The sequence below is a fragment of the Notamacropus eugenii genome, chromosome 4, assembly GCF_028372415.1.
Source record: "Notamacropus eugenii isolate mMacEug1 chromosome 4, mMacEug1.pri_v2, whole genome shotgun sequence".
Classification (NCBI taxonomy): domain Eukaryota; kingdom Metazoa; phylum Chordata; class Mammalia; order Diprotodontia; family Macropodidae; genus Notamacropus; species Notamacropus eugenii.
The window spans coordinates 57,685,853-57,708,778 of NC_092875.1; the positions used below are offsets into that span (position 1 = coordinate 57,685,853).

Genomic DNA, 22,926 nt, shown 5'->3' on the forward strand with positions numbered 1-22,926 from the left:
AGAACAATTTCACCCATGGATAGTGGTGATTCTATATCTCCTAAGTCATAGAGAAATCATAGGGCCAGTAAGGAATCTTCTCAGGAGAGGACCAATGTTTCCCTGGAGGAGAATCTAGAGAAACTTGAATTGGATGTGTAACTTATTACCTATGATGGCAAATATCTGAGTTTAAAAAAAGGGCATTGTTGAAAGTTTTAAAGGTCTTATTTTCATATTTATTTTTAATTTAATTTTTTGTCATATTTTAAGTTCCAAGCCATGTCGTTACCTTGCTCCCCACCCCACACAACGAAATCCATTATTTCATACACACACACACACACACACACACACACACACACACACACACACACACACACACACAGCATTTTGTAGTTGCAGCTCCTTTAACAGATCTTTTAGCCACCTCCACCACCCATTGTGGAGCTAAGGTGCTGTGATTAATAAGTCTTTCTTCTGTAGAGGTTATGCTACAATTCTTATTTTGTTCTAGCAACATGTTGTCCTTGAACTGGAGTCTTGACTGAGGGGGCAGGAAAAAGAATAGGGGAAGGGTAATGCTAGGAGCTCTCAAAAATAACTAAAATGTTACCGATTAGAGAGTGGGTGAATATTTGTAAATGGATGCTCTTTGACACAATTTCTTACTTGGTGAGTCTGCCAGCCTGGATCTAGTCTCTCTCTCCAGTTAATCACATGATTATTCAGAGTTCATTAATTGTAGAATTGGAAGAACCTTACAGACCAACTAGTCCAATTTTTCATAATTAGTACAGAGGGATTTATGAGTAATTTGTCAAGGCTAGGGACTAAGGGCTCCAGAGCCTGAGGCCCTAGAGTACTAGATCTCTGAGATCTTTATTGCTTCTTTCTAGGGACTAGGTTTGAAAACACAGAGTCTTGGCTTCTATTCCCTGCTCCCAGCATGAACTTCTTGCCATAGAGACACATAATGAATGTAAAATATTAGATGCAGAATTGTGTTGTATTTAGAATCACAGCAATAAAGAAATGGAAAGGAAGGCAGCCATCAGGTTCTCATGTCTGCTCAAGACCAGAGAAAATGTTTATCTATCAGTTCTGAGGGACTCCTTGGAGGTGTGTTTCAGGACTGGAAGGATGCTGCAGTGGCTCCACCTTCAACCACAGCCCATCCTCTGCTCTGAGAATCAGCTCTGCCTTCCTTCGGGCTGGTTTCTCATGAGGGAGGACACGGAATCGCAGCAAAGTGAGGGCCAGCACAACTTTCATCTCAGACATGGCGAAGTTCTGGCCAATGCAGTTTCTGCTCAAAGTGGAGGGGCCCTGAAGTCAACCTGCTTCTGAAAACCTTCCCAACCTCCTCCACCCCTCTGAGGATGAGGCCTCCATAAGCCAAAGAGGTGGGGTCTCTTTTGAAACTTTGAAGCTGCCCACACTGACCTAGAGGGGTGAGGATATCTCCCAAGAATGTAGATGGGCAAACAGATGTTCTGGTCTCACCTGGGTCCAGCTGAGAAGGGCATAAATGCCAAGGGTGACATCTTCTGTGTGTTTTGAGCATCAAAGCGATATGGATCATAGACCTGGGGTATAGGGATATGGTTGGAGAGGCTGGTTATCCCAGTGTTACATTCACCCAAGGTCAAGGGTTCTCCCACAATGGGATCATACTCAGAACAGATAGATCTTTATCAGGATAAATAGATATTACCGCCTGTTGTCCTCAGCTTTGTTATGAAAGTTACACCAGGGGTGTTTTTACTTTTTGATCTTTCTGAGGCTCAGTTCCATCTCATACCAGTATCCCTAACCCCTAGCTTGGACCAGCCATTGGATAAGGGGTTGTTGCTTGTACCTCAGGATTGGGCCACACAGCTGGGTTGTGGTGGGTTCCAAAGATGCTGATGAGGCATACAGTCCCTAATAGGTGAGAAGAGAAAGGTGATAATATGGTCCCCAAATTCTATACCTACAGTCATAGACATGACCCTCTAACCTCTTGAGTGTGACTGCTTTGGCCCTTTCCCATGGTAAAACCCACCATCTGCCATCTTTCTTTCTCCTTTCCTCCAAACTTCCCCTCCCCCATTCTATGACTCTCCCTCCCTTTGCTATGTGGACTGAGTCAAGGGACCTCTGGGAATAATTCGACTATCAGGGAGCTTGATGTCCTTGGCGCATTGGCGGAACACAACAGGAACTGGTGGGTGCATTCTCATGCTCTCCTTGATACACATGGTCAGGAAGGGCATCTGGGACAGATCATCCCTGAGGACAGAAGAACCATCAGCTCAAACCCATAGTGATGAAAGGAAGGACATAAGCCCTTCAATTTTTGTTGAAAAAGCAGGCGTAGGGAGGAAGATGTTAACTTGAAGGAACTTATTAATCAGAGCTTGGGGACATTTATAATCAGATGTTAGAGGATATTAACAAAACTGTGGATGAAATATGGGAAGGGGGCTTTGACAGAGAAAATTTCCCTATGTTTTAGTCCTGGATAGAAGCTTTGTTAAGTTAAACTGAAATCAGTTGTGGATTGTGAAATTTAACTGCTTTGGGTTGTCTTTATGTGTCTGTTGGTAAGGAGGAGCCTGTTTGAGTAAATGGGATCCATCATCTGCTAAGGATTAATTTCAGCCATGTTGGGATGACAGAGTGAAGACTTTAGAGTTAAGAAGATGGGAGTTTGAATCCTGCTTCATTCTCTTGCTAGCTATATATTCCTAGGCAAGTCACTTAACCTGTCTTCCTCAGTTTCCTTATCTATAAAACAGGGATAATAAGAGCTAATAGTAGCATCTACATCCCAGGGTTGTTGTGAGGATCAGTGGAGACAACGTATGTAAAATATTTGGCCAGCATCAAAGTGCTATATAAATGCTAGCTTTTGCTATTACCATTGGGGATGGTTCATTTGGGAATGTCCTTGGCTGTGGACAGGGTGGACAGAGGCTTAACCTCTGACTACACACACCTAAGGAAATCCCTAGCCATGACCCCATGGTTCCAACCCCAGCCTCAGGCTGCACTGACCATTCAATCTCCTCCACTTGACGACCTCTCAGGAGTTCTTGAATCTCCTGACGGCAGCGGTCCTGGTGTTCCTGATGCTGGGCCAGATTGTAGAGGGCCCAGGAGATGCCACTTGCAGTTGTATCATGCCCTGGAGTGTGGGGAGAGGAAAACAGACCCAGGGCAGTGGTGTGATGGTTAGAAATACCCGTTACTAGACTGTGTGGGAAGAAGAAACATACCCATATATCTAGGCCAGTACTGGTCAAAGAAGAGGTCAAAGAAGGTCTAAGCCTTGCCCCTCCCTCTCCATTTACCCCCTTACCTTCAAACATGAAGGTGTCAGCTTCTTCTCGGATTTCCTTCTCTGAGAGAGACTTCCCATTTTCATCCTGGAACAAGGCCACATTTCTGGGTTTTTGGCATCTTCCCAGGCATAACTCTGCTCAGGGGATCCAAGCAGCATCTCCCTGCCCTCAGGCATTTCAAGTACATGTAGAGTCACCTAATTTCACTGGAACCTACTTAGTTGACCTCTGTGAAGTTGTCACCAACCCCAGAAACTCTGGATACACCTAAAGCCGTCCTCTGGACTCATGTAGCTGTTAAAAACCTTGGAGGCTTTTATGCCTTGGAGGTCCCCTGAAGTTTGTAGAACTCTCAGAAACCTCCCAGGTGTACCTAGAACCAGATTTCCAGAAGGTTCCTGAAACTCTTAAAACTCTAGAATCCTGTATTTGAACAGAGACTTTACTGAATACATGAACCTCATCTACTTTCAGAGATGCAGTCCCAGCCTTGGGATGCTCCTATAGGAAAAGTCCTGAAGCTGGGGGTGTGTGAATTAGTTTTAAGAAAAATCATTCAAACTGTATTTCAATATAATTGGATTGTATTCCTGTATGTTTTATTTTTTGCATTTAGAAGCATTATTCTTAGCAGGGGTCCATAGGCTTTGGTTGTTCAGTCATTTCTAACTCTTTGTGATCCTATATACCATAGCGTTCTAGTACTGTCCTTGGGATTTTCTTGGCAAAGATATGGGAGTGGTTTGCCATTTCCTTCTCCAGTGGATCAAGGCAAACAGAGGTTAAGACTTGGCAGAGGTTAAGTAAGTTCGTGTCTGAGGCTAGGTTTTAAGTCAGATCTTCCTTATTCTAGGCATAGCACTCACCCCACTTGGCACTTAGCTGCTTCCAATGCCTCTATAGACTGCCATACTACTAAAGTGATGTGCAACCCCAAAAGGCTAAGATTTCCTATAGAATCTCCTCTTACTTCTTAGTCTCCCTTATCCTCACTGCTTCATCAAGTTCTGTATAGTCTTTCTCCATACTGTGTCTCATACATGTAAACCAGAAACTTTGTTTTTTCCCAGCAGAGCTAGACTTCTTTGACACACCTAGAACTACCCACTGATACTCCTGGACATACCTAGGATCTAAGAGACTCCCCTAACAAATGTAGAAGCAGTCATAGATATATTCCTAGATACAGTTAGAATGCACAAGATGGCCCTGATGTGCCCAGAACCAGAGCTACTTCTAGAGATATTTAGAATCCTAGATAGCCTGCTGAAGTACTTAACCACAGCAAAGTTTCAATATACATGTAGATACAGGAATGAGAACATACATGAAGAAACAACCACAGAAATATACCTAAGCTATCTGGAACTTGATAGAGAACCAGATTTAGCTTTGGGGATCTGGGTCCTACTTGCCTGTCTGCTTTTTTTAATGATTTTATGATTTGTGACACTTTGGGCAAACTCCAGTTTGGGCTTCAGTTTCCTCGTCTTCAGAATTAGAGGACTGGAAAAGAAGATGTTTAAAGTCCTTTCCAGAACTATATCCAGACCCATTATTCTTCGTGAACATGCTTTTTTATTACGAAATGCTGTGCATTTAAAAAATATCAAAGTAATTATTATTCATGTAAATAAGGATACTTGTAGAAACATATAGAACCTTAGAATAATTTCCTTAATGAAAATACAATCGGTACAAAATATCCTTAGAGACTTTTAGAACTCCAAAGGTGCTCTTGATATACCCAGAACCAGTCATAAAGATACTCCGAGATGGATCAAAGGTAGCTAGGTGACACAGCTTGGGCCTGGGGTCAGGAAGACCAGAGTTCAAATCCAATTTCAGACACTTAATAGCTTTGTGCTCCAGGGCAAATTGATTAACCTCTTTTTGTCTCAGTTTCCTCATAGGTAAACTTGGGATAATGATAACACCTACCTCCCAGGGTTGTTGTGAAGATCAAATGCCATAATACTTGTAAAGCACTTAGCACAGTGGTATATAGTATGTATACTGGTCCTTAGTAAGTGGTATATAAATGTTACTTGTTATTTTTAGCTATTTTTGCAAATTCATTTGTAATACTAGGAACCAACCTGAATTGCTATTGCACACCAACAGAAGGAAAGAAACCGAGAATTACTCCTTACCCTTCCTCATAAGAGTGCTTTTCAAAAAGATTCTTTAAGGGCACAGGGGTGGGGAACCTGGGGCCTTGAGGCCACATATGACTTTCTAGATCCTTGTATCTGGCCTTATTTGTTTTGTGAAGTTTGTATTCAGTCAAAGGACCACACTTAAGGACCTAGAAGGCCACATGTGACCTGGAGACTGCTGGTTCCCCATTACTGGTAGTACCTCTAAGGAGAAAAAAAGAGCTTTTGAAGAAGACAGTAAAAGTCAAGTATGGTTTTATTGAGGGCCCAAAAGTCATCCAACCATTTACCCTGAACTCCAAGTCTAATACTATAGGCCCATGACTTTCTCTCCATAGAGAAACCCTTTGTATGCCCTTGAACACCTCCCCTCCCTTCCCCAAGCCTGCCAGACTTCATGTTCCCCACACACTCACCTTGGCCAGCAGCAGCACATCTATGAAGTCCATGGTCTTGCCTTTACCGTTGTGCTTGAGAAAGGCTTCAGGACCCTGTTCAGCAAGGATTTGTTTCTGGGCTTGGACAACAGCATCTGTGAAGTCATGCACCAGTCGGCAGCCCTGGGAGAAGCGTCTCCCTTCTCTAGTGAGGAAGTACAGTCTATCCCAGTACATAAGAAACTGATTGAAACGTTTCATTGAAAGCACACTCAACTCCAGGATGGTGGAGATATAGGTACTTGGCTTCCTGTGCAGAGTAGGAGAGGCAGGGTCAGGCTCTGGGACAGGTAGGAAGAGAACCCATATATCTTTGACCAAGCTCATAATTGTCCTTCAAAACTAATTTCACTCCCAGGTTGCCTTTCCTAATCACTGTCACTACCTTTATCCAGTCTTAAAATCAGTCTGGGTCCCCACAATCCTGTCCATTCTTCCTTCAAAACATTAACAGAGTGATAGAATCTCAGAATTGGAAGGGACTACTGAAGCTTTTTTAGAATAACTCCCAATTAGACCAGAATCAGTGCCACAAGATCCCCTTTTCTTGAGGACCTCAAGTGAGGGGGAGTTTACTATCTTCTGAATTTATGGTTCTACTTTTCTTTTTTGCAGGTCTGTTAGGAAATTTTTTCTTTTAATATCAAATCCAAATCTGTCTTCTGCAATTTCCACTTATTACTTCTGGTTATTCCCTCTTGTACCCCAAACAAGCCTAATCCCTCTTCCTTTGTGTGTCCTGACATAACTTGAAGATGACAACCATTTTTTCCTCCATCTGCTTTTGCAGTTGGTTTTACAGAATCGTCTGCAGACCCTTTATCATTCTAGTTGACCTTATTTAAGCATATTACTTTTTATCAGCATTTTTTTTTTTTTTATAAAATGTGATCTCTAGAACTGAATACTCCTCTAGATAGAGAAATAGTGTGATAAAGATATGGACCAGGAAGACCTGGTTAAAGTCAAGCCTCAGACACGTACTAGCTAAGTGACCCTGAGGAAGTCACTTAACCCTGTTTGCCTTAGCTCCTCATCAGTAAAATGAACTGGAGAAGGAAATGGCAAGAAAACCCCAAATGAGGTCAGGAATAGTTTGACTTGATGAATGAGTGACAAATGAGTGAACCATAGAAATGGGGCATCTGGAGGTTGGGAATCAGTCAATGACAAAGTGCTGTCTAAATTTAGTATTAGCCCTGGGCATGCAGACTTAATGAAGAAATTAATAGTGTGAGACTATTTTAGATGGAATAAAGATACACACATTATTGTATATGTGCATGTATCTCTGAGATATATTATTATATCCTACATATATTATATCAATTATCTATTGATCATCATATCAACATGGTGAGATGGTAAGAGTCAATTTTAGAGGATAGCATTCTTTCCATCTTAGCAGGGCAGAAAATGATCTGATTATGATCCAAATCGAGAAGAGACTGTATTTTTATTCCATATGGAATATTATTAGAAAAGTCTTGACTTGTTAGACGCACATATGTAATTGTTTCGCAGTCATTTCAGTCATGTCTGACTCTTCATGACCCATTTGAGGTTTTTTTGGCAGAGTTACTGGAGTTGTTCGCCATTTCCTTCTGTAGCTAATTTTACCAATGAAGAAGCTGAGGCAAACAGGCTTAAGTGACTTACCTAGGGTCACCCAGCTGGTAAGTGTCTGTGGGCAGATTTGAACTCATGGTGATAGATCTTCTTGACTCTAGGTTCTCAGCACTTCTTCCAATGTGCCACCTGGTTGGCTAGTGTGTATGTGTATACATATACATGTACATATACACATACGTATGCATGTGTATATGTGTATACTAATATATTAAATATCTAGTATGTTTAACTATTAGCAGTTACATAGCAAAAATTCTGAGAACCTGAAATAGCAAAATAACTGTAAAATTGTGTATTTTAAACGTTTTTGAACAAAAGTAAAATATCTATTATTGAGTCCCCTCTATGTGCTACTGAACGTCTCCTTGGCTAAATCTTTGGTCACTGCACAAACCTTTGATGATGAGTCCTCCCTACCTTGTCTGCTTGCCATCACTCTATTTCCTCACATCAGATCACATGTTGCCAACTGTTTTCCTCTCTGAATTTCCTTCTATTGCTCTCCCCCAGTCAACAGTCCAACTTCATCCATCTGCTCTTGAGTTACACTAGTAACCTGCCCCACCAACAAGTAGCCCCTGTTAGGATAACTAGAACTCAGAAAAAAAAAATGAGGAAGAGAACTGGAAGGAGAAAAGACAGTTAATATTGAAAGGTAATGAAAACTGGAGACTCAGAAAATGGAAAAGCTGGTAAAAAGGAAACAAAAAGAAATGCCTCCTAATTATAAGCTCAAGACTTGTCACTGAGTGCTTCCATAAATAATGCACAACAGTGTCACAGTTAATACCTGCTCTGTCCTCAGCCTGTTTTGAAATTGCCTGACTTGCAAATTTGAGAACTTCTCTGGTGCCTTCCCTTAAATAGATGGGTCTGGGGAAGTGTCAAAGGCAGCATGTCTGGTAAGGATTTAGAGTAGGAATTGGGGGAGTAAAGTCATGAGTAGCCAGTCATCTATGGGAACTCCAGTTACAGGATCAGCCCTGAGCTGCCCCGCCTTCCTCACTGTTGCACATCTGGTCCTTGGAACTGTGCACTCCTTCCTTGGAGTTCTTCCTTCCCTTGTTCACATGGAGCTATATCATCTCCAGTTCCTGAGACCCCACAGCCAGGGCCCAGAAGAGCACTCACTCTTGACAGTTGCTATCATGACTGAAGATGCATTTCTGCAGGCTGTCCAGGGTCATGAGGCTGATATGCTCAAACATATCCAGGTAAGTGCTACCCTTAGCACATAGTCGCCTCCACTTTGCCTGTTAAAGAAAGAGAGAAAGTATGGGGCTGGCCTCCTCCCAGGATCAGGCCTCATGACCCCAGTCTCTCTAGACACACAGAGAGAAACCTTTGCCATGGAGAGCAGAGTGGGGCTTTGGGCCACGTTGAGAACGTGTCAGAAGGATGGAGTCAGAACTAGGATTTAGCAACTGAGGTCTTGTTCCTGCTCTGCCCCTGAATTACTGTATGTCCTTAATGGTGTTTGGGGATTGCAAAGCGATTTACCCCATGAAACGAAGCAGAAGAGGCTCATGGATGATGGTATCTATGGGCTCTGCCTCCCTTCTAAAGTCAAGTTACATTTGGTAAGAGAGGGTGGATGGTGTGATGTCCCACAGTCATTGTGCTGAGCAGCTGTTATCAACCATGTCTGAGGCATGTGGCAATCACTCACCCCTCAGCAGGAAAGGAAACAGAGACTACATAACTTGAGTGTGAGGTCATTACTTAGAGTGATGGGGATGTGGGTAACTGTGAAGCAGGGAAAGAGCTCACCCCTGCTTCCAGTTGATAGTTTTCTTTTGTTTTATTTTTTAAAATTTAAGTGATTATCCTTGCTGACTAGATCCTAAATCTTTGTTGTTTCTAGAGAACTAAATCACTGCAGTTTCTATATTCAGAATCTTCCAAGTTCATTGACCATGGGCAAAGCTCACATCATCTTGTGTTAGTTATAGCTCTTCTGTGTCCATCATCACACCTGTTGTAATCCAAGGTGTTCCAAGAGTGTAAGTGGTGAATATTGGCTCTAGCCTTGATTGGTGTTCTTTCCCCAACCCACTTGAGACCCCTTCAGGCTCACATGCATGATGTCTGCACTCTGGTTAAATATCTTCACATAGGGCTTGAGGATGTCAAAGTGGAAAGCTGGGGTGAGGAGGCGCCGGTGCTGGCTCCATTTGTCTCCTTCACTCACGAGTAGGCCATCCCCTGGTGGGGAGGAGGGATGTAGAAGAAGCCGAAGTCCATCCCCTCAATTTCTTGCCCACCCAGAACCCCAGCTTCAACTCCTTCAGAGATGTCGAAGCTCAATAACTTCAACCTGCCCCTTATCTCAGCCATTTGCTTAGCCCTGAGTATCTCACCCATAATACCAATCCTCCAGCCTTCTCCACACACAAGCCCACCATTTCCCTGTCTACAAACACTTAACTCCCAGGATTCCCAGCCCCATAGACTAAGGGTGCCTTTTCTCTCAGTCTTATCCTTGCTTCCTGGTGTTATTTCTGACCATATTCATTACTCACCAAGCCAGGGCTTCAAAAATCCATAGAGAAGAGTATCTTTGGGTGCAACATGGGCTGTTGAGATAGATAAACCTTTCAAGTGGGGTCACTCCATACATACATACACATACATACAAATATGTGTATCTATAAGTATATATATGTATACATATACATACATGCATACATACATATATATATACAAACACACACATAAACACACACATATATATACATACATATGCATAGCTAGTTTACCCTATACACATATCTCTGCATAGGAAGTGAGGTATCCTTACCCCATTTGTGGGGTATGTCATAAGATATGACACACCAAGAGAGGTCAAGGGAGGGTAATATAGCCTTGGCCTGGGGTACCAATGATTCATGATTGAAAGGTCAGGGGCTGGAGTTTCTTTCCTCTGCCCCTCCCCAGCACCAAAACAATCACCCTCCAAACCAGGCACAGACTGGACAAAGAGAACAAGAGAATAGCAGAGAGTAGCATGCAGGAATGGGCAAGCCTGGAGGTGGGAGAGTGAGTGCAACAGGAGCAGGAAAACATCCAGGAGAATACCCAGGATACACTGATAGGCTAGATATATTTGGGCCTGGGAATGACCCTGGGAATGACCCAAAGTACCTTGGACTAGCTGACCCCTAGCTATGACCCAGGCGTGGGTCACCATGAACCAGTCAAAAATGGCTCTGTACTCCTTAGGCATAATGCTGCAGGTGTATCTCCAGGGATCATTCAGACATTGCTCAAATCATGTTGAATATAATGGCTCAGATTCTAACCATATACATATGTAAGAAAGGACCATAGCAAATCCTGAGATATTGCCCCAAGCCCCATGGTTCAGACGTTAATCACATATGATTCTGAACCCTCCTTCCATTGATATGGCTCAGATATTCTTGGACATGGGCAGTACCAAACTTAGACATGGTTCAGATACCGTCCCAAGAGCATATATACCCCTTAGGCATGACCCAGATAAGTCACCAAGACATGGCTCAGACACTTTATACCTTAAGACATGACATGGATCCTGTCCACACAGGGCTTGGATACTTCCACATGTGACCCAGACACTCCTCTAGACATGAGCTCACACACAATAGTGTATATGCTAGTTTACATACGTAGTCATGACCTAGGAAATCCTTGTCATGTCTCTGTGCACAATTCCATCCCACTCTAGACACAACACTGAATACAGTCCCAGTTATGGCTCATGTACCATCTTGGATATGAATATAGACATAACCTAGGCATGATTTTAAACATGGTACTGTTGATCTGAAAATTTAGTTAAAGAGGCAAACAGAATAGGTTATATGTAAATCCATATAGTTTATTCCCTTAAAACTAGCAGATACATGATCATGGAGCCATAAGGAAACTTCTGACTGTCCAATACAAGAATGACCAGGCTTAAAACTGTTTTAGGACAATCCCAGGATGTCTGTCCTTCAGTTTTATGGTCCCCATACATCTTTAACTATACCGTGAGAAAAGGAGTTAGTTAAATAAGTTGTAAATACAATAAGATAAGAGAGTTGACAAAATGTCAATTGAAATTATGACCCAGGATATGTGTTTCTTTACCATTAACATGCCATAACACAGTATATGTCCACAAAATATTAATATATGGGAGAAGTCCCATTATTCAAGATAGTGTCTTGGCTTAAGTGTCTCATCCTTCAACAGAAGAAAAATGCTCTTAAGTCAGCCCCATCTGGCCTTGTTTTACTCAGAGAACAAAGTAGCTGTTAGGTCCAGGCTCTTCTTCTGGTTGATTAATTCAGACCCTGGCCCTTATTAGAGTCTAAAAATAATATTAAATGATTATCAGTACCAACCCAGCTCAGATAGCCCAGGCATGTTCCAGGCATGACCTTGATGGTTTCAGAAATGGCTTCCAATATACTGCAGGGATGGTATTATATGGTCTCAAATGTAGCCCCAGAAACACCTCACATATGAGGAAGGAAGGGAAGGGAAGACAAGTGAATAAGCATTTATATAGACCCTACTAACTGCTTTTACAAATATTATCTCATTTGATTTTTATAACAATTCTGCAAGATATTATCCCCATTTTATAGTAGTAGAAATTGAGGTAAATAGAGATTAAATGACTTCCTCATGATCATACAGCTCATAAAGTGTCTGATGTCATTTTTAAATTGAGGGCTTCCTGATTCCAGGCCTGAATCTTTGTCTACCCTACCACTAGTTGCCTCAAGTTTTGCCAGGGTTGCCACCATGGCCCCAGATATATCCAAGATGTGGTTCTAGATACAAATGAGACATAGTTCTAGCCACACATCAAGCATGGTCCTATACAACTCTAGGCATGATCCTAGAAATAAACTTAATATACCCTAATTTATTGGCAGTACAAGGCTCCCATAAAGCCAGAGATGTGACCCAAGGTACCATGCTGGAGACATAACGCTGAACATGGCTTCTGATCTACACTTGCTACACTCAGATATGGTCCCAAACGTATCAGAGAATTACAGCATCAGAAATGCTTTCTAGTCTTCTCACACCTTACTCCCATTCATGTAGTCTATCATCTACTGACACTGGCCCTTTTGGTTGCTCCTCTAACAAGACACCCTAACCTATTCTACTCTGACCCCCCTAATCTCTGACTCTTGGCTTCCTTAATCTGCGAGCTAAAATCCTGCTTTCTCCAAGAAGTTTTCATAGTCGCTTAATATTAGTACCTTTCCTCTATAGATTATTACAATTTATCCTGTATACATCTGGCTTGTACATGTTTATTTTTACATGTTATCTCTCCAATTAGACTGTAATCTTCGTTAGAGGACTGAATGTTTATGCCTTTCTTTATACCTTAGTGCTTGGATAACTAGTAAGTATTTAGTGTCTTACCAGACACTAGTGTTTTTTTTTCTTTTTCAGTCAATTAATTTATTTTTAGTTCTCAACATTCACTTCCACAAGATTGTGAGTTCCAAATTTTTCCCCCATCTCTTCCCTCCCAAAATCCCCAGATGGCATGAATTCTGATTTCTCCTCCCCCTAACTTACCCTTCCTTTTATCACCCCCCCTTCTCTTATCTCCTTCCCTTTTATTTTCCTGTAGGACAAGATAGATTTCTATACTCATTGCCTGCATATCTTATTTCCCAATTGCTTGTAAAAACAATTCTTGATATTTGTTTTTTAAAACTTTGAGTTCCAGATTCTCACCTTTCCTCCCTCTCTTCCCATCTTCAATGAGAAGGCAAGCAATTCAGTATAGGTTATACATATGTAGTCATGCAAAACACTTCTATAATAGTCATGTTGTGAAAGACTAACTATATTTTCCTACATCCTATCCAACCCCCCCACCCGTTTATTCTATTCTCTCCTTTGAACTTATCCCTCCTCAAAATTTTTAGCATCTGAGTACCCTTCCCCCAATCTTCCCTCTTTTATGTCATCCCCCTTCTCTTATACCCTCCCCCCTACTTTCCTGTAGGGTAAGATAGATTTCCATACCCAGTTGAGTGTGTATGTTATTCTTGCCTTAAGGTAAATCTGATGAGAGTAAGGTTCACTCATTCCCTCTCACCTCCCCTTTCTTCCCCTCCACTGAAAAAGCTTTTTCTTGCCTCTTCTATGTGAGTTTACCCCATTCTACTGCTCCCTTTTTTCTTTTCCCAGTACATTCCTTTCTCAGCCCTTAATTTTATTTTTCAGATATCATTCCTTCATATTCAACTCACCCTGTGCCCTCTGTCTATATCTATCTATCTATCTATCTATCTATCTATCTATCTATCTATCTATCTATCTATCTATCTATCTGTCTCTCTGTCTGTCTGTCTGTGTCTGTCTGTCTGTCTATCTATCTATCTATTTATCTATCATCTATCTATCTCTATCTCTCTATCTATGGCTATATGTATAGATACATGCACACATATATGTGCAAATATTTGTGTGTTCATCCTTTATTGCTGAAGAAGACCATGCCATCAGAGAAATAATGACATGACTTGCACTTGACTTTGTTTTGAGTGAGGGAGGGCTGTGAAGGTCACCAGCCTCACTTCTCCTCCAGAGCCATCTGAATCCAGTGACCAGATATTCATCAGGATGATTGGAGATGACCCAGAATGAGGCAACCGGGGTTAAGTGACATGCCCAAGGTCATACAGCCAGTGAGTGTCAAGTGTCTGAGGTGAGATTGGTCCTCCTGAAGTCCTCCTGACTCCTGCACTGGTGCTCTGTCCAGCACACCACCTAGCTGTCCTTATGTGCAAATATATAATATGCATATATATTCATACATACACACACACACACACACACACACACACACACACACACACACACACACACATATTCCTTCCCACTACCCTAATACTGAGAAAGATCTCATGAGTTACAAACATCACCTTTCCATATAGGAATGAGAACAGTTTAACTTTAGTAAGTCCCTTGTAATTTCTCCTTCCTGTTTACCTTTTCATGCTTCTCTTGAGTCCTGAATTTGAAAGTCAAATTTTCTATTCAAGTCTGGTCTTTCATCAAGAATGCTTGAAAGTCCTCTATTTCATTGAATATCAATTTTTTCCCCACTGAAAGATTATACTCAGTTTTTCTGGGCAGGTGATTCTTCGTTTTTATCCTAGATCCTTTTAGCCTCCAGAATATCATATTCCAAGTCCTTCAATCCTTTAATGTAGGAGTTGCTAAATCTCAAGTTTTCCTGATTGTGTTTCCATGATACTTGAATTGTTTCTTTTTGGTTGGTTATAATTTCTTCTCCTTGACCTGGGAGTTCTGGAATTTGGCTACAATATTCCTAGAATTTTTCCTTTTGTGATCTCTTTCAGGAGATAATTGGTGGAATCTTTCCATTTTATTTTACTCTCTAGTCCTAGAATATCAGGGCAGTTTTCCTTGATAACATCATCTCCCTGAGGGTAAGCCTTCAGTGTCTGGGCCTGTTTACAGATCTCTCTGTGCACAAGCCAGTGAATTCTACCCAAAAGAAATAATCATTCCATCTCCCACTCTTTCTCTACTGACCCTAGGAACCTTTCTCCATTACCTTCCCCCTGTCACCACCACCACTACTACTACTCCTAAGAACAGGGATCTCTCTCCTTCCATTCATCATTAAGTTTCTGTGTTCCCTCATAGAAAATGTTGTGGTGAAAAAGGATCTTTGGGGGCTAATACAACTCCTAACATTCTCCTTCAACCTCAGTTGCCCCAGATCCACAAAATAAGCTCCCCTCTGCCATTGGATGTGGCCAGAAAGTAGCTACAAACATTTTTCTCCTATACCAGTGAAGAAAGATGCACTGAGAACAGCTTCAGACTCATCCTGAAGAGGACAGTGCTCTCTCTTCTACTCTCACTTTTTTTAGCCTTCACATATCTAGGGGAACTTAGTGATCATTCAGTGTTAGGAAAGAGTTGGGAATATGAGATGGAAACAAAAGATGGAAGAAGGGTGAAGGTAGAAGTAAGACAGAAGGACCAAGAAGTTCTAGGGGGAACTGATGGAAGTGGGAAGGGCAGAGAATAATACATAGGAAGGAAATGAATGTGGACTACTAAAAAGAAAAACAAAGCACCAGTCAGAGATAGAGGACTATATAGAGAAATAGAGATGCCTACATGAGACACTTATTAAACAGTTGTTTAATTGATTTGTTGAGCCACAGAACGAGAAGACAGAGTACTGAGAATGGTACTTCTCATCCTGGAGAACCCTGGGGACTTGGTACAGTGGGAGTGAGGGAAAGGGTTAATATGACAGTATAGAGGATTAGAAAAGGGCAAGATGTTTGAGAGGGCCTGGATCACTGGACAAGGTCCTATGGGGGAGTCCTAGAAACCTGAGGGGCAACCTGGGATAGAGGTTGCCAAAGTAACGTTGACCTCTAGAATTTCCATACCTGATGCAGAAGTAAGAGGCCGAATGTAGTCAGGGTGGCAGAGTGAAACCACTGGGCGGAAAGGTCCCATCCAGAGTAGAAAGGCCTCCCTAAAAGTGGCCACAACACTGATAACATAATTCAGACTTTCCTCTTTGAAGTCGACCTATAAATCAAACAAAAGTCTGAGTCACCACTTCTAAGCAGGCTTCAAAGAACCACCAATGAATACCACCTCCTTCCTCCTTCCATCATGGGGAAGTCTGAAGAGGAATCTAAGGGGTTCAAAAATGTGCTTTTTCTGAGTTATCTTTTAAATGAAATTATCAGGAGAAGAATTGTGGCATTGTAGAAAGACTATTTGATTGCTAAATAGTGATAGATTCTTAGATTTGGTGGAGATGCAGATGGTTCAGAAGCCATTTGACTTCACCTGCACCTAGACAAAAATCTCCTTGTCAAGTGGTTCTCTAGCCTCTGATTGAAGACCTACTGTGCAGGGGACTCATCGTCTCCTGAAAGAGCCTAATCCACTTCTAGACAATTCCAATTTTTGGGAAACTGTTTCTGACATCAATTCTATTGTGGCCTTTCCAGCTTTACCCACTGATCCTGGTTCTGTCTTCTGCATCTGAATGAGACAGACTAAGTCCATACTCTTCATGATAGCTTGAACATAGTCATCATTTCCCATTAGGTTTTCTCTTTTCTAGGTGGAAAGTACTTAGTTGGAACAAAACTCTTTTCATCCAGTATCTTTGTGAAATATCTATTATCCAAGATTTATAGGGAACTGACATGTATCAGACTAGAGAAGTAGAGCTGGCCTTGAAACCAGGTGGACATGCATTCAAGTCTTATTTCAGATATATACTGTCTTTGTGACCCTAGACTAGTCACTTACTCTCTTAGTGTTCTAGGAAATTCTAAGTTTCAAGTCTAAGTTTCAAAGAAGGTTTAAGTTTGCATTGGTAATGGGTTTCCTTCCCTAGGAATCCCCTAATCAATGAAATCACAGGTCCAATCCCTATGCTTTGTATAAGAACAATAGCCATTTTCAAATTGCAAGATCAGAATAGTTTACAGAAGAAATACAAATAATCAATATTCCCATGAAAAAATGTTCTAAGTCACTGATAATAAGACTTAAAATTACTTTGAGCTTTCATCTGTCAAATTGAAAAAGAATATTAAAAACCAACAAAAATGTTATATACACTGAAACAAGGGAAGTACTCTAATACAGTACATCATTGGTGGAATTGTGAATTGGTTTAACTGTTCTGAGAAACAATTGAGAATAGGTTGAGAAAATTCACTAACTTGTTCATATACTTTGACCCAATGGTTCCACTACTATGCACATACCTCAAACATATCAATGACTTAAAGAAAAATCCTATTATATAGCACACTATTAGTCACAAAACACTTTGTGGTAGTAAAAAACTAGAAACAAAATGGGTTGTGATTGATTGGGGACCAATTGGATAAATTATGGCCCAAGAATATAATGAAATGTTACTGCACCAAAAGAAATGCTGAAAAGGGAGACTTCAGAGAAACACAGAATGACCCTGAAGTGATAAGGAGTAAAGAAAGATGATAATATATGCAAATATAACAAAAAAAAAACATTAAAAGACTCAAACTCTGATTAACTGCAGTGAACAATATCAATTCTGACGAATAGCTCCTATTGCTAGCTAGCATTTATATAAAACTTTAAGGTTTGCAAAGTCCTTTACAAATATTTCATTTTATTCTTGCAAAACTCTGGGAGGTAGGAACTATTATTATCATCCATATTTTGCAGATGGGGAAACTGAGTCAGACTGTGGTTTAAGTGACTTGCCCAGAGTAGCAGGTGCCCGAGGCCAGAACTAAACTCAGTTCTTTCTGACTCCAGGTCTAACACTCTAACCACCATACCAGATTGCCGCATTCTATTGTGGGTCACTGAAAATTTCTCCCTGCCTGACACACTTTCTGGAAGGTCCTCAGTTCTTTGTATTTAATACTACTCTATTTTTGTCTTGCCCATGTTCAAAAGAAAAGGTTAGAAGGAGAGCTTATGATAGATCCAGAAGCACCAACTGAAAGGTAAAATGAAAAGCATAGAAGCCAATAGAATGCTCCTAAGAAAGAGAAGATGCTATAGATGCTGGAGCAAGGGATGTTTAGAGGGCTGGAACTAAGGTTCACTGGTATGACAATGAAGAGGAGAAAAAGGAAAGGGAATCATAGGATTTGAAATGTAGATTTGAAATCATAGGGACCTGGAAATTTCCTCTTACAGTGACAGTAATCAAATAACTATACCATCCCTGGAAAGGAGCTGTGGATTACTTTTTGTAGGACTCCATCTACCATCCCTCTGAATTTCTTGTCTGAAACATTCTTTCCTGGCCACCACTTTCATCTAGGTGTTGTGTTTTTCTGTGAGAATGTAAGATCCTTGAAGACAAGAATGGTTTTATTTGTTTATATTTGCGTGTCCAGCTCTTAGCACAGTGCTTGGCATATAGGAAATGTTCTATAGATGTTATTTCATTTAATAATTCATTGATTCATTTGTTCCAAACACCTCATTTTGTGGAAGAAACAAATCTGAGAGAAATGAAGTGATTTACTCAGGATCCTACAGGTAGTAAGTAGGAAAGCCTAACTTTGAACTGAATTCTTCTCTAACAAATTGAGCATGCTCCTTACTATACCATATTACCTCTCATCAAAGTTCTGGAAAGACAAACCCTCCACTTACTGTGGTTGAGATGATGATACAGAAAAAGGAGAGAGGTAGAATTACTGAGGTGTTGTTAATTTCTCTTTCTTTTCAGAGAGAATGATGTCTGGACTTGGAAGGATGCAATGAAAATGGCAAATGGCAAATGCTCATTGAGTTAAAATCATTAGCCTTAAAATAACTACAGGTCCTAGGACCCTGACAAGAGGTGGCAGGTGTGAAAAGTCTTGGAGAAGGGGATATGTAGCTTACAGCTACCGATAATCTGATCTTCCAAAATGGAAAGGAAGTAGAGTTTTCAAACTATGGTTCAGTGAACTTTATGTCTGTTTCTGGCAAAATGATCTATTACATGATTAAAGGGAAGGTTAATGTGCATTAAGGAAGGGGAGCAGTAATCATTAAAAGCCAGTAAGGCTTTACAAGGTACATGTCATGCCAAACTTATTTCATTTTCTCTATGAAAAAGGGTTACAAGATGAGATAGGGAATGCCATACTAAGGATATTCCTGGATTTCGTTTTTGTCAGTGTCTTTGTTTTTTAAGTTATTTTAATTTACTTTGTTAAATATTTCCCAATTACATGTAAAAAAATTTAACAATCATTTAAAAATTTTTGGAATTCCAAGTTCTCTCCCTTCTTCCCATGCCTTACTCCTTAGAAAAGCAAGAAATTTGGTATAGATTGTACCTGTGAAATCATGGAAAGCACATTTCCATATTAGCCATATTGAAAAGAAAACACAAACAAAATAAAACAACAAAAATAAAAAAGTTTTTAAAAAGTATGCTTCAATCTCCATTCAGAGTTCGTCAGTTTTTTCTTTAGATGGATAGCATTTTTTATCATGGATCCTTTGGAACTGTCTTGGATCATTGTCTCGATTAGAAAAGTTAAATCTTTCTCAGTTGATTTTCCCTACAGAATTGCTATTACTGTATACAGTGTTCTCTTGGTTTTGTTTCCTTCACTTTGCATAAGTTCATATAAGTCTTCCCAGGTTTTTCCGAAATTATCTTGCTTGTCTTTTCTTTTAGTACAATGGTGTTCCATCACAACCAAATACAAGTTGTTCATCCATTTCTCGATTGATGAGCATCCCCTCAATTTCTAATTCTTTGCATCAGAAAAGGACCTGCTATAAATATTTGTGTTAGCATTGTTTTAATGTACATTTTTCTAATCAATAGTGACTTAGATAATTTTTTCATATGATAATTGATAGCTTTGATTTCTTCTTCTGAAAAGTACCTGTTTATATCCTTTGACCATTTATAAATTGAGGAATGTCTTACTCTTGATTTTAGAAAGATACTACTTAAAATTATTAGTTTAAGAAAGACTCCATTGATTCCTATACTTTCTAGTGTTTTTTAAAACAGGAATGGGAATTGTATTTTGACAAAATTTTTTCTGAGTTTATTGATAATAATTATAATTTGTATTTGTTTTGTTATTGATATGGCCACCCAGTATTCCTGGTTGAAATCCCACCTGGTCATAGTATATGATCTTTGTGATATATTACTATAATTTGCAATATATCTGGATTTCAAGGAGATGTTATTCAAGGACTCTCATGATATCCTTGGAAACAGTATGCTTTGGTGGAAAAAAGTGTATTTGGAGTCAGAGCATCTGGTTTTACTTCCTCCATGACCTTGGACAAGTCATTTGACCTCTCTAGGCCTTAGTTTTCCATATATATATATATATATATATATATATATATATATATGTATAAAATGATGAGAAGTTTGCATGGGTAATTTCTAAAGTCCCTTTCCAACTCCAGATCCTCTGGCCTAATAGTGTATGTACATAAGGATCCCTCTGGGACACCAATTGCATTCAGGAATGCTAGCTGCATGTTTGACACTTCTGTTCTGGATTATAGAGACTAGATTACAACATAGTTATATGCATTTGAAACTTATTTGTCTGAGAAAGATCTGGGGATTTTATTGGACTCATGCTCACCAGGAGTCAACATTATACCTCTGTGGCCTCAAAAGCCGATGTGTCCACAGGCAACATAAATAGATTCATGCTATCCCCAGCAAGGGAACTGAGAGCCCTGCTGTCCTCTGCCCTCTGGGGTGGGGTGGAGTGGGGGGGCACATTGGGAGTGCATAGCATTGTGTTTAGTTCTGGGCACCCATTTGTCCTGAGCTCTCACTTTCCTGGTGTCTCCACATCACACTGAGAAATCAGCCACCTTCTCTGTTTCTCTCTGCAGGAATAACTCCCAGTGGCCCTTTCTCTATTGGTACTGCCCAGGACTTCTGGAACACAGGATGCCCAGGTTACCCTTCCCTGTAAAGATCTGCTCAGGTCCTTGTCTTTTTCCTTTCCCACTCTAATTCCTTAACTGCTCAAGCTCTTTAGCTTCCCTCAGTCCCCTCAAATACTTAGTCCATTAAGTTCCCTAGCTCATCTCTTCATTGTTCTCTCCAGCTCTTGGCCCAAGATTACTAACTTACCATCCCTAGGTGGCCAATAAACCAGTTCTTAATGGGAGGCTGGGGGAAGCATCGAAAATATTGGCAGATGGTGTAGTATCTATAGACAGAGGATAAGATGTGGGCCAGGATCCATGTGCTGAGTGCCAGGAAGCACAGGAGTAGGCCTGTGGAGACTGTGGGACTCAGCCCTTCCAGGCCCAACTGGTGAGACAGCCACTTAGACCCAGGCAACATCCTGCAGAAAGAGACCAAAAATGAGGACTTAGTGGGGAGAAACAGGAGGGGAAGTCAGCTGGCAGGAGCCAGCTGAAATAGGTCTTTGAAACGGTAAGGACTCCAGCATACACAGGAGGGCCTACTGTACAAGTTCTTAGATCTGCTTTCCTAAAAGGAAAGCAACTTTTGAGGGGTCAACAATCTATTTTAATCAAGCACATATATCATTCACTTAGCTCAGGGGAAAAAGTCATCATCCTGAACTTCAGAGAAAAGGCAAACAGAGGAAATAAAGACCAACAGACAGGGCTTCCAACTGTCTGACCATAAGCAATACGTACATCATAGATCAACAGACAGATCCAACTGTCTGACCATTACTTACATAGGTGGTTACCAGAGAGAGAAGCACCAACATCTGTGTTTTCAAAGCTGGGGGGCTCCTTAGCAGCTGCCTAGAGTCTCATGTGGCTAAACAAATACTTCAAATGAGTGAGCCCCAAAGTAAAACCTCACCTCAGAGTGTTTTTACACTTTTCAGAACTGGAGGGCAGGACCTTCTGGTTCAGTACCTCAATAGAAATTAACAAAAGATATTGAGTCCTATTAATGGGACCTCAAATTACTGTGTGGGATGGCTCAAGTCCCTACATAAATCAGTTACTCAGAGGCCTCTCAAAGTGATAACAGAAAAGAGATTTGATTCTCGAGAAGCAGGGCGAACCTGTAGGAGTAGGAAAGCCAAAGACAAAGAAAAGGGCAGTGATTTACATAGACCCTAATGCAAGTCCCTCCTTCTCCACTGACCATTATCCTCATTAGTTGAGAATATGATCTTACATTCTAGACACGAAATCTAACCAATCCCTTTTGAAATGAAGATATCGAGGAATTATGTAAATTTTATCCAATCATTGAGACCCTAATACACTACACAGTTTTATATCCTTATTTGGAACCATTCTATTCTAAAAATATTGTAACCTTGAGCCTCTAGGTCTTACCTCGCCCCTGGGAGAAGAATTACAATCTGAGAAGTCTTCACTAAACCTATCCCACTCATTACCTTTATATAATTACGTTTATAAATTGACCTTAAATTACCATTACACTCTTGAGCCAATTGTTCAGTTTTCAGAGTGAGCATTTACATCTTGGAAATTATCAAACTAGTCAAATCAGTACCTGATTTATTGTTTCAGTTGTTGTCTAGCCTTAAAAAAGTGATGGAAAAATGTTAAAGATGCAGATTAAAGTTAAACATGTGTCATGTATATTTACCCCCTTCTCCCTGAAAGCCAGTTGTAAAACATTTGCCAGCACAAGCCTGCATGTAACTGACATAAGGTGAGAGACATGAAGGAAGGCAAAGGGGAAGAAATATGTGGAGGGATGTGGGGGAAGAACAAAGTCTATGCAAGTCTGCAAGATTAAAGAACAAGGCCAGGAAAGGCATCTTGCAGAAGTTGTGAATTGTGTGATGGCATCATCTCATCTAGGCTCTGGAAGGTTTCATCCCCATTCTCAAGGTC

General features: G+C 40.6%; 1 protein-coding gene across 1 annotated transcript; it reads right to left on the reverse strand.

The window, feature by feature from the left end:
- Window positions 1–1,033: 1,033 nt before the first annotated feature.
- Window positions 1,034–21,412, reverse strand: LOC140502194 (cytochrome P450 4F2-like). Its single transcript, XM_072606510.1, has 12 exons — window positions 21,197–21,412; window positions 15,987–16,131; window positions 10,059–10,130; window positions 9,614–9,741; window positions 8,668–8,789; window positions 5,884–6,154; window positions 3,326–3,392; window positions 3,022–3,151; window positions 2,120–2,253; window positions 1,841–1,905; window positions 1,486–1,568; window positions 1,034–1,288 (listed from the first exon to the last, which is right to left on the reverse strand). The coding sequence occupies exons 1-12, from the start codon at window positions 21,410–21,412 to the stop codon at window positions 1,078–1,080; spliced, it is 1,644 nt and encodes a 547-aa protein (XP_072462611.1). The 3' UTR covers window positions 1,034–1,077.
- Between the last annotated feature and the right edge of the window lie 1,514 nt (window positions 21,413–22,926).

Bases quoted from the DNA above. Each gene is read 5' to 3' on its own strand.
- LOC140502194 (XM_072606510.1), bottom strand. From the start codon at position 21,412: ATGTTGCCTGGGTCTAAGTGGCTGTCTCACCAGTTGGGCCTGGAAGGG. The intron at 16,132-21,196 runs GTAAGTTAGTAA...TTTGATTTATAG, and splicing joins TTATTGGCCACCTAGGGATG to GTCGACTTCAAAGAGGAAAG. The intron at 6,155-8,667 runs GTGAGTGCTCTT...TACTCTGCACAG, and splicing joins CATGATAGCAACTGTCAAGA to GAAGCCAAGTACCTATATCT.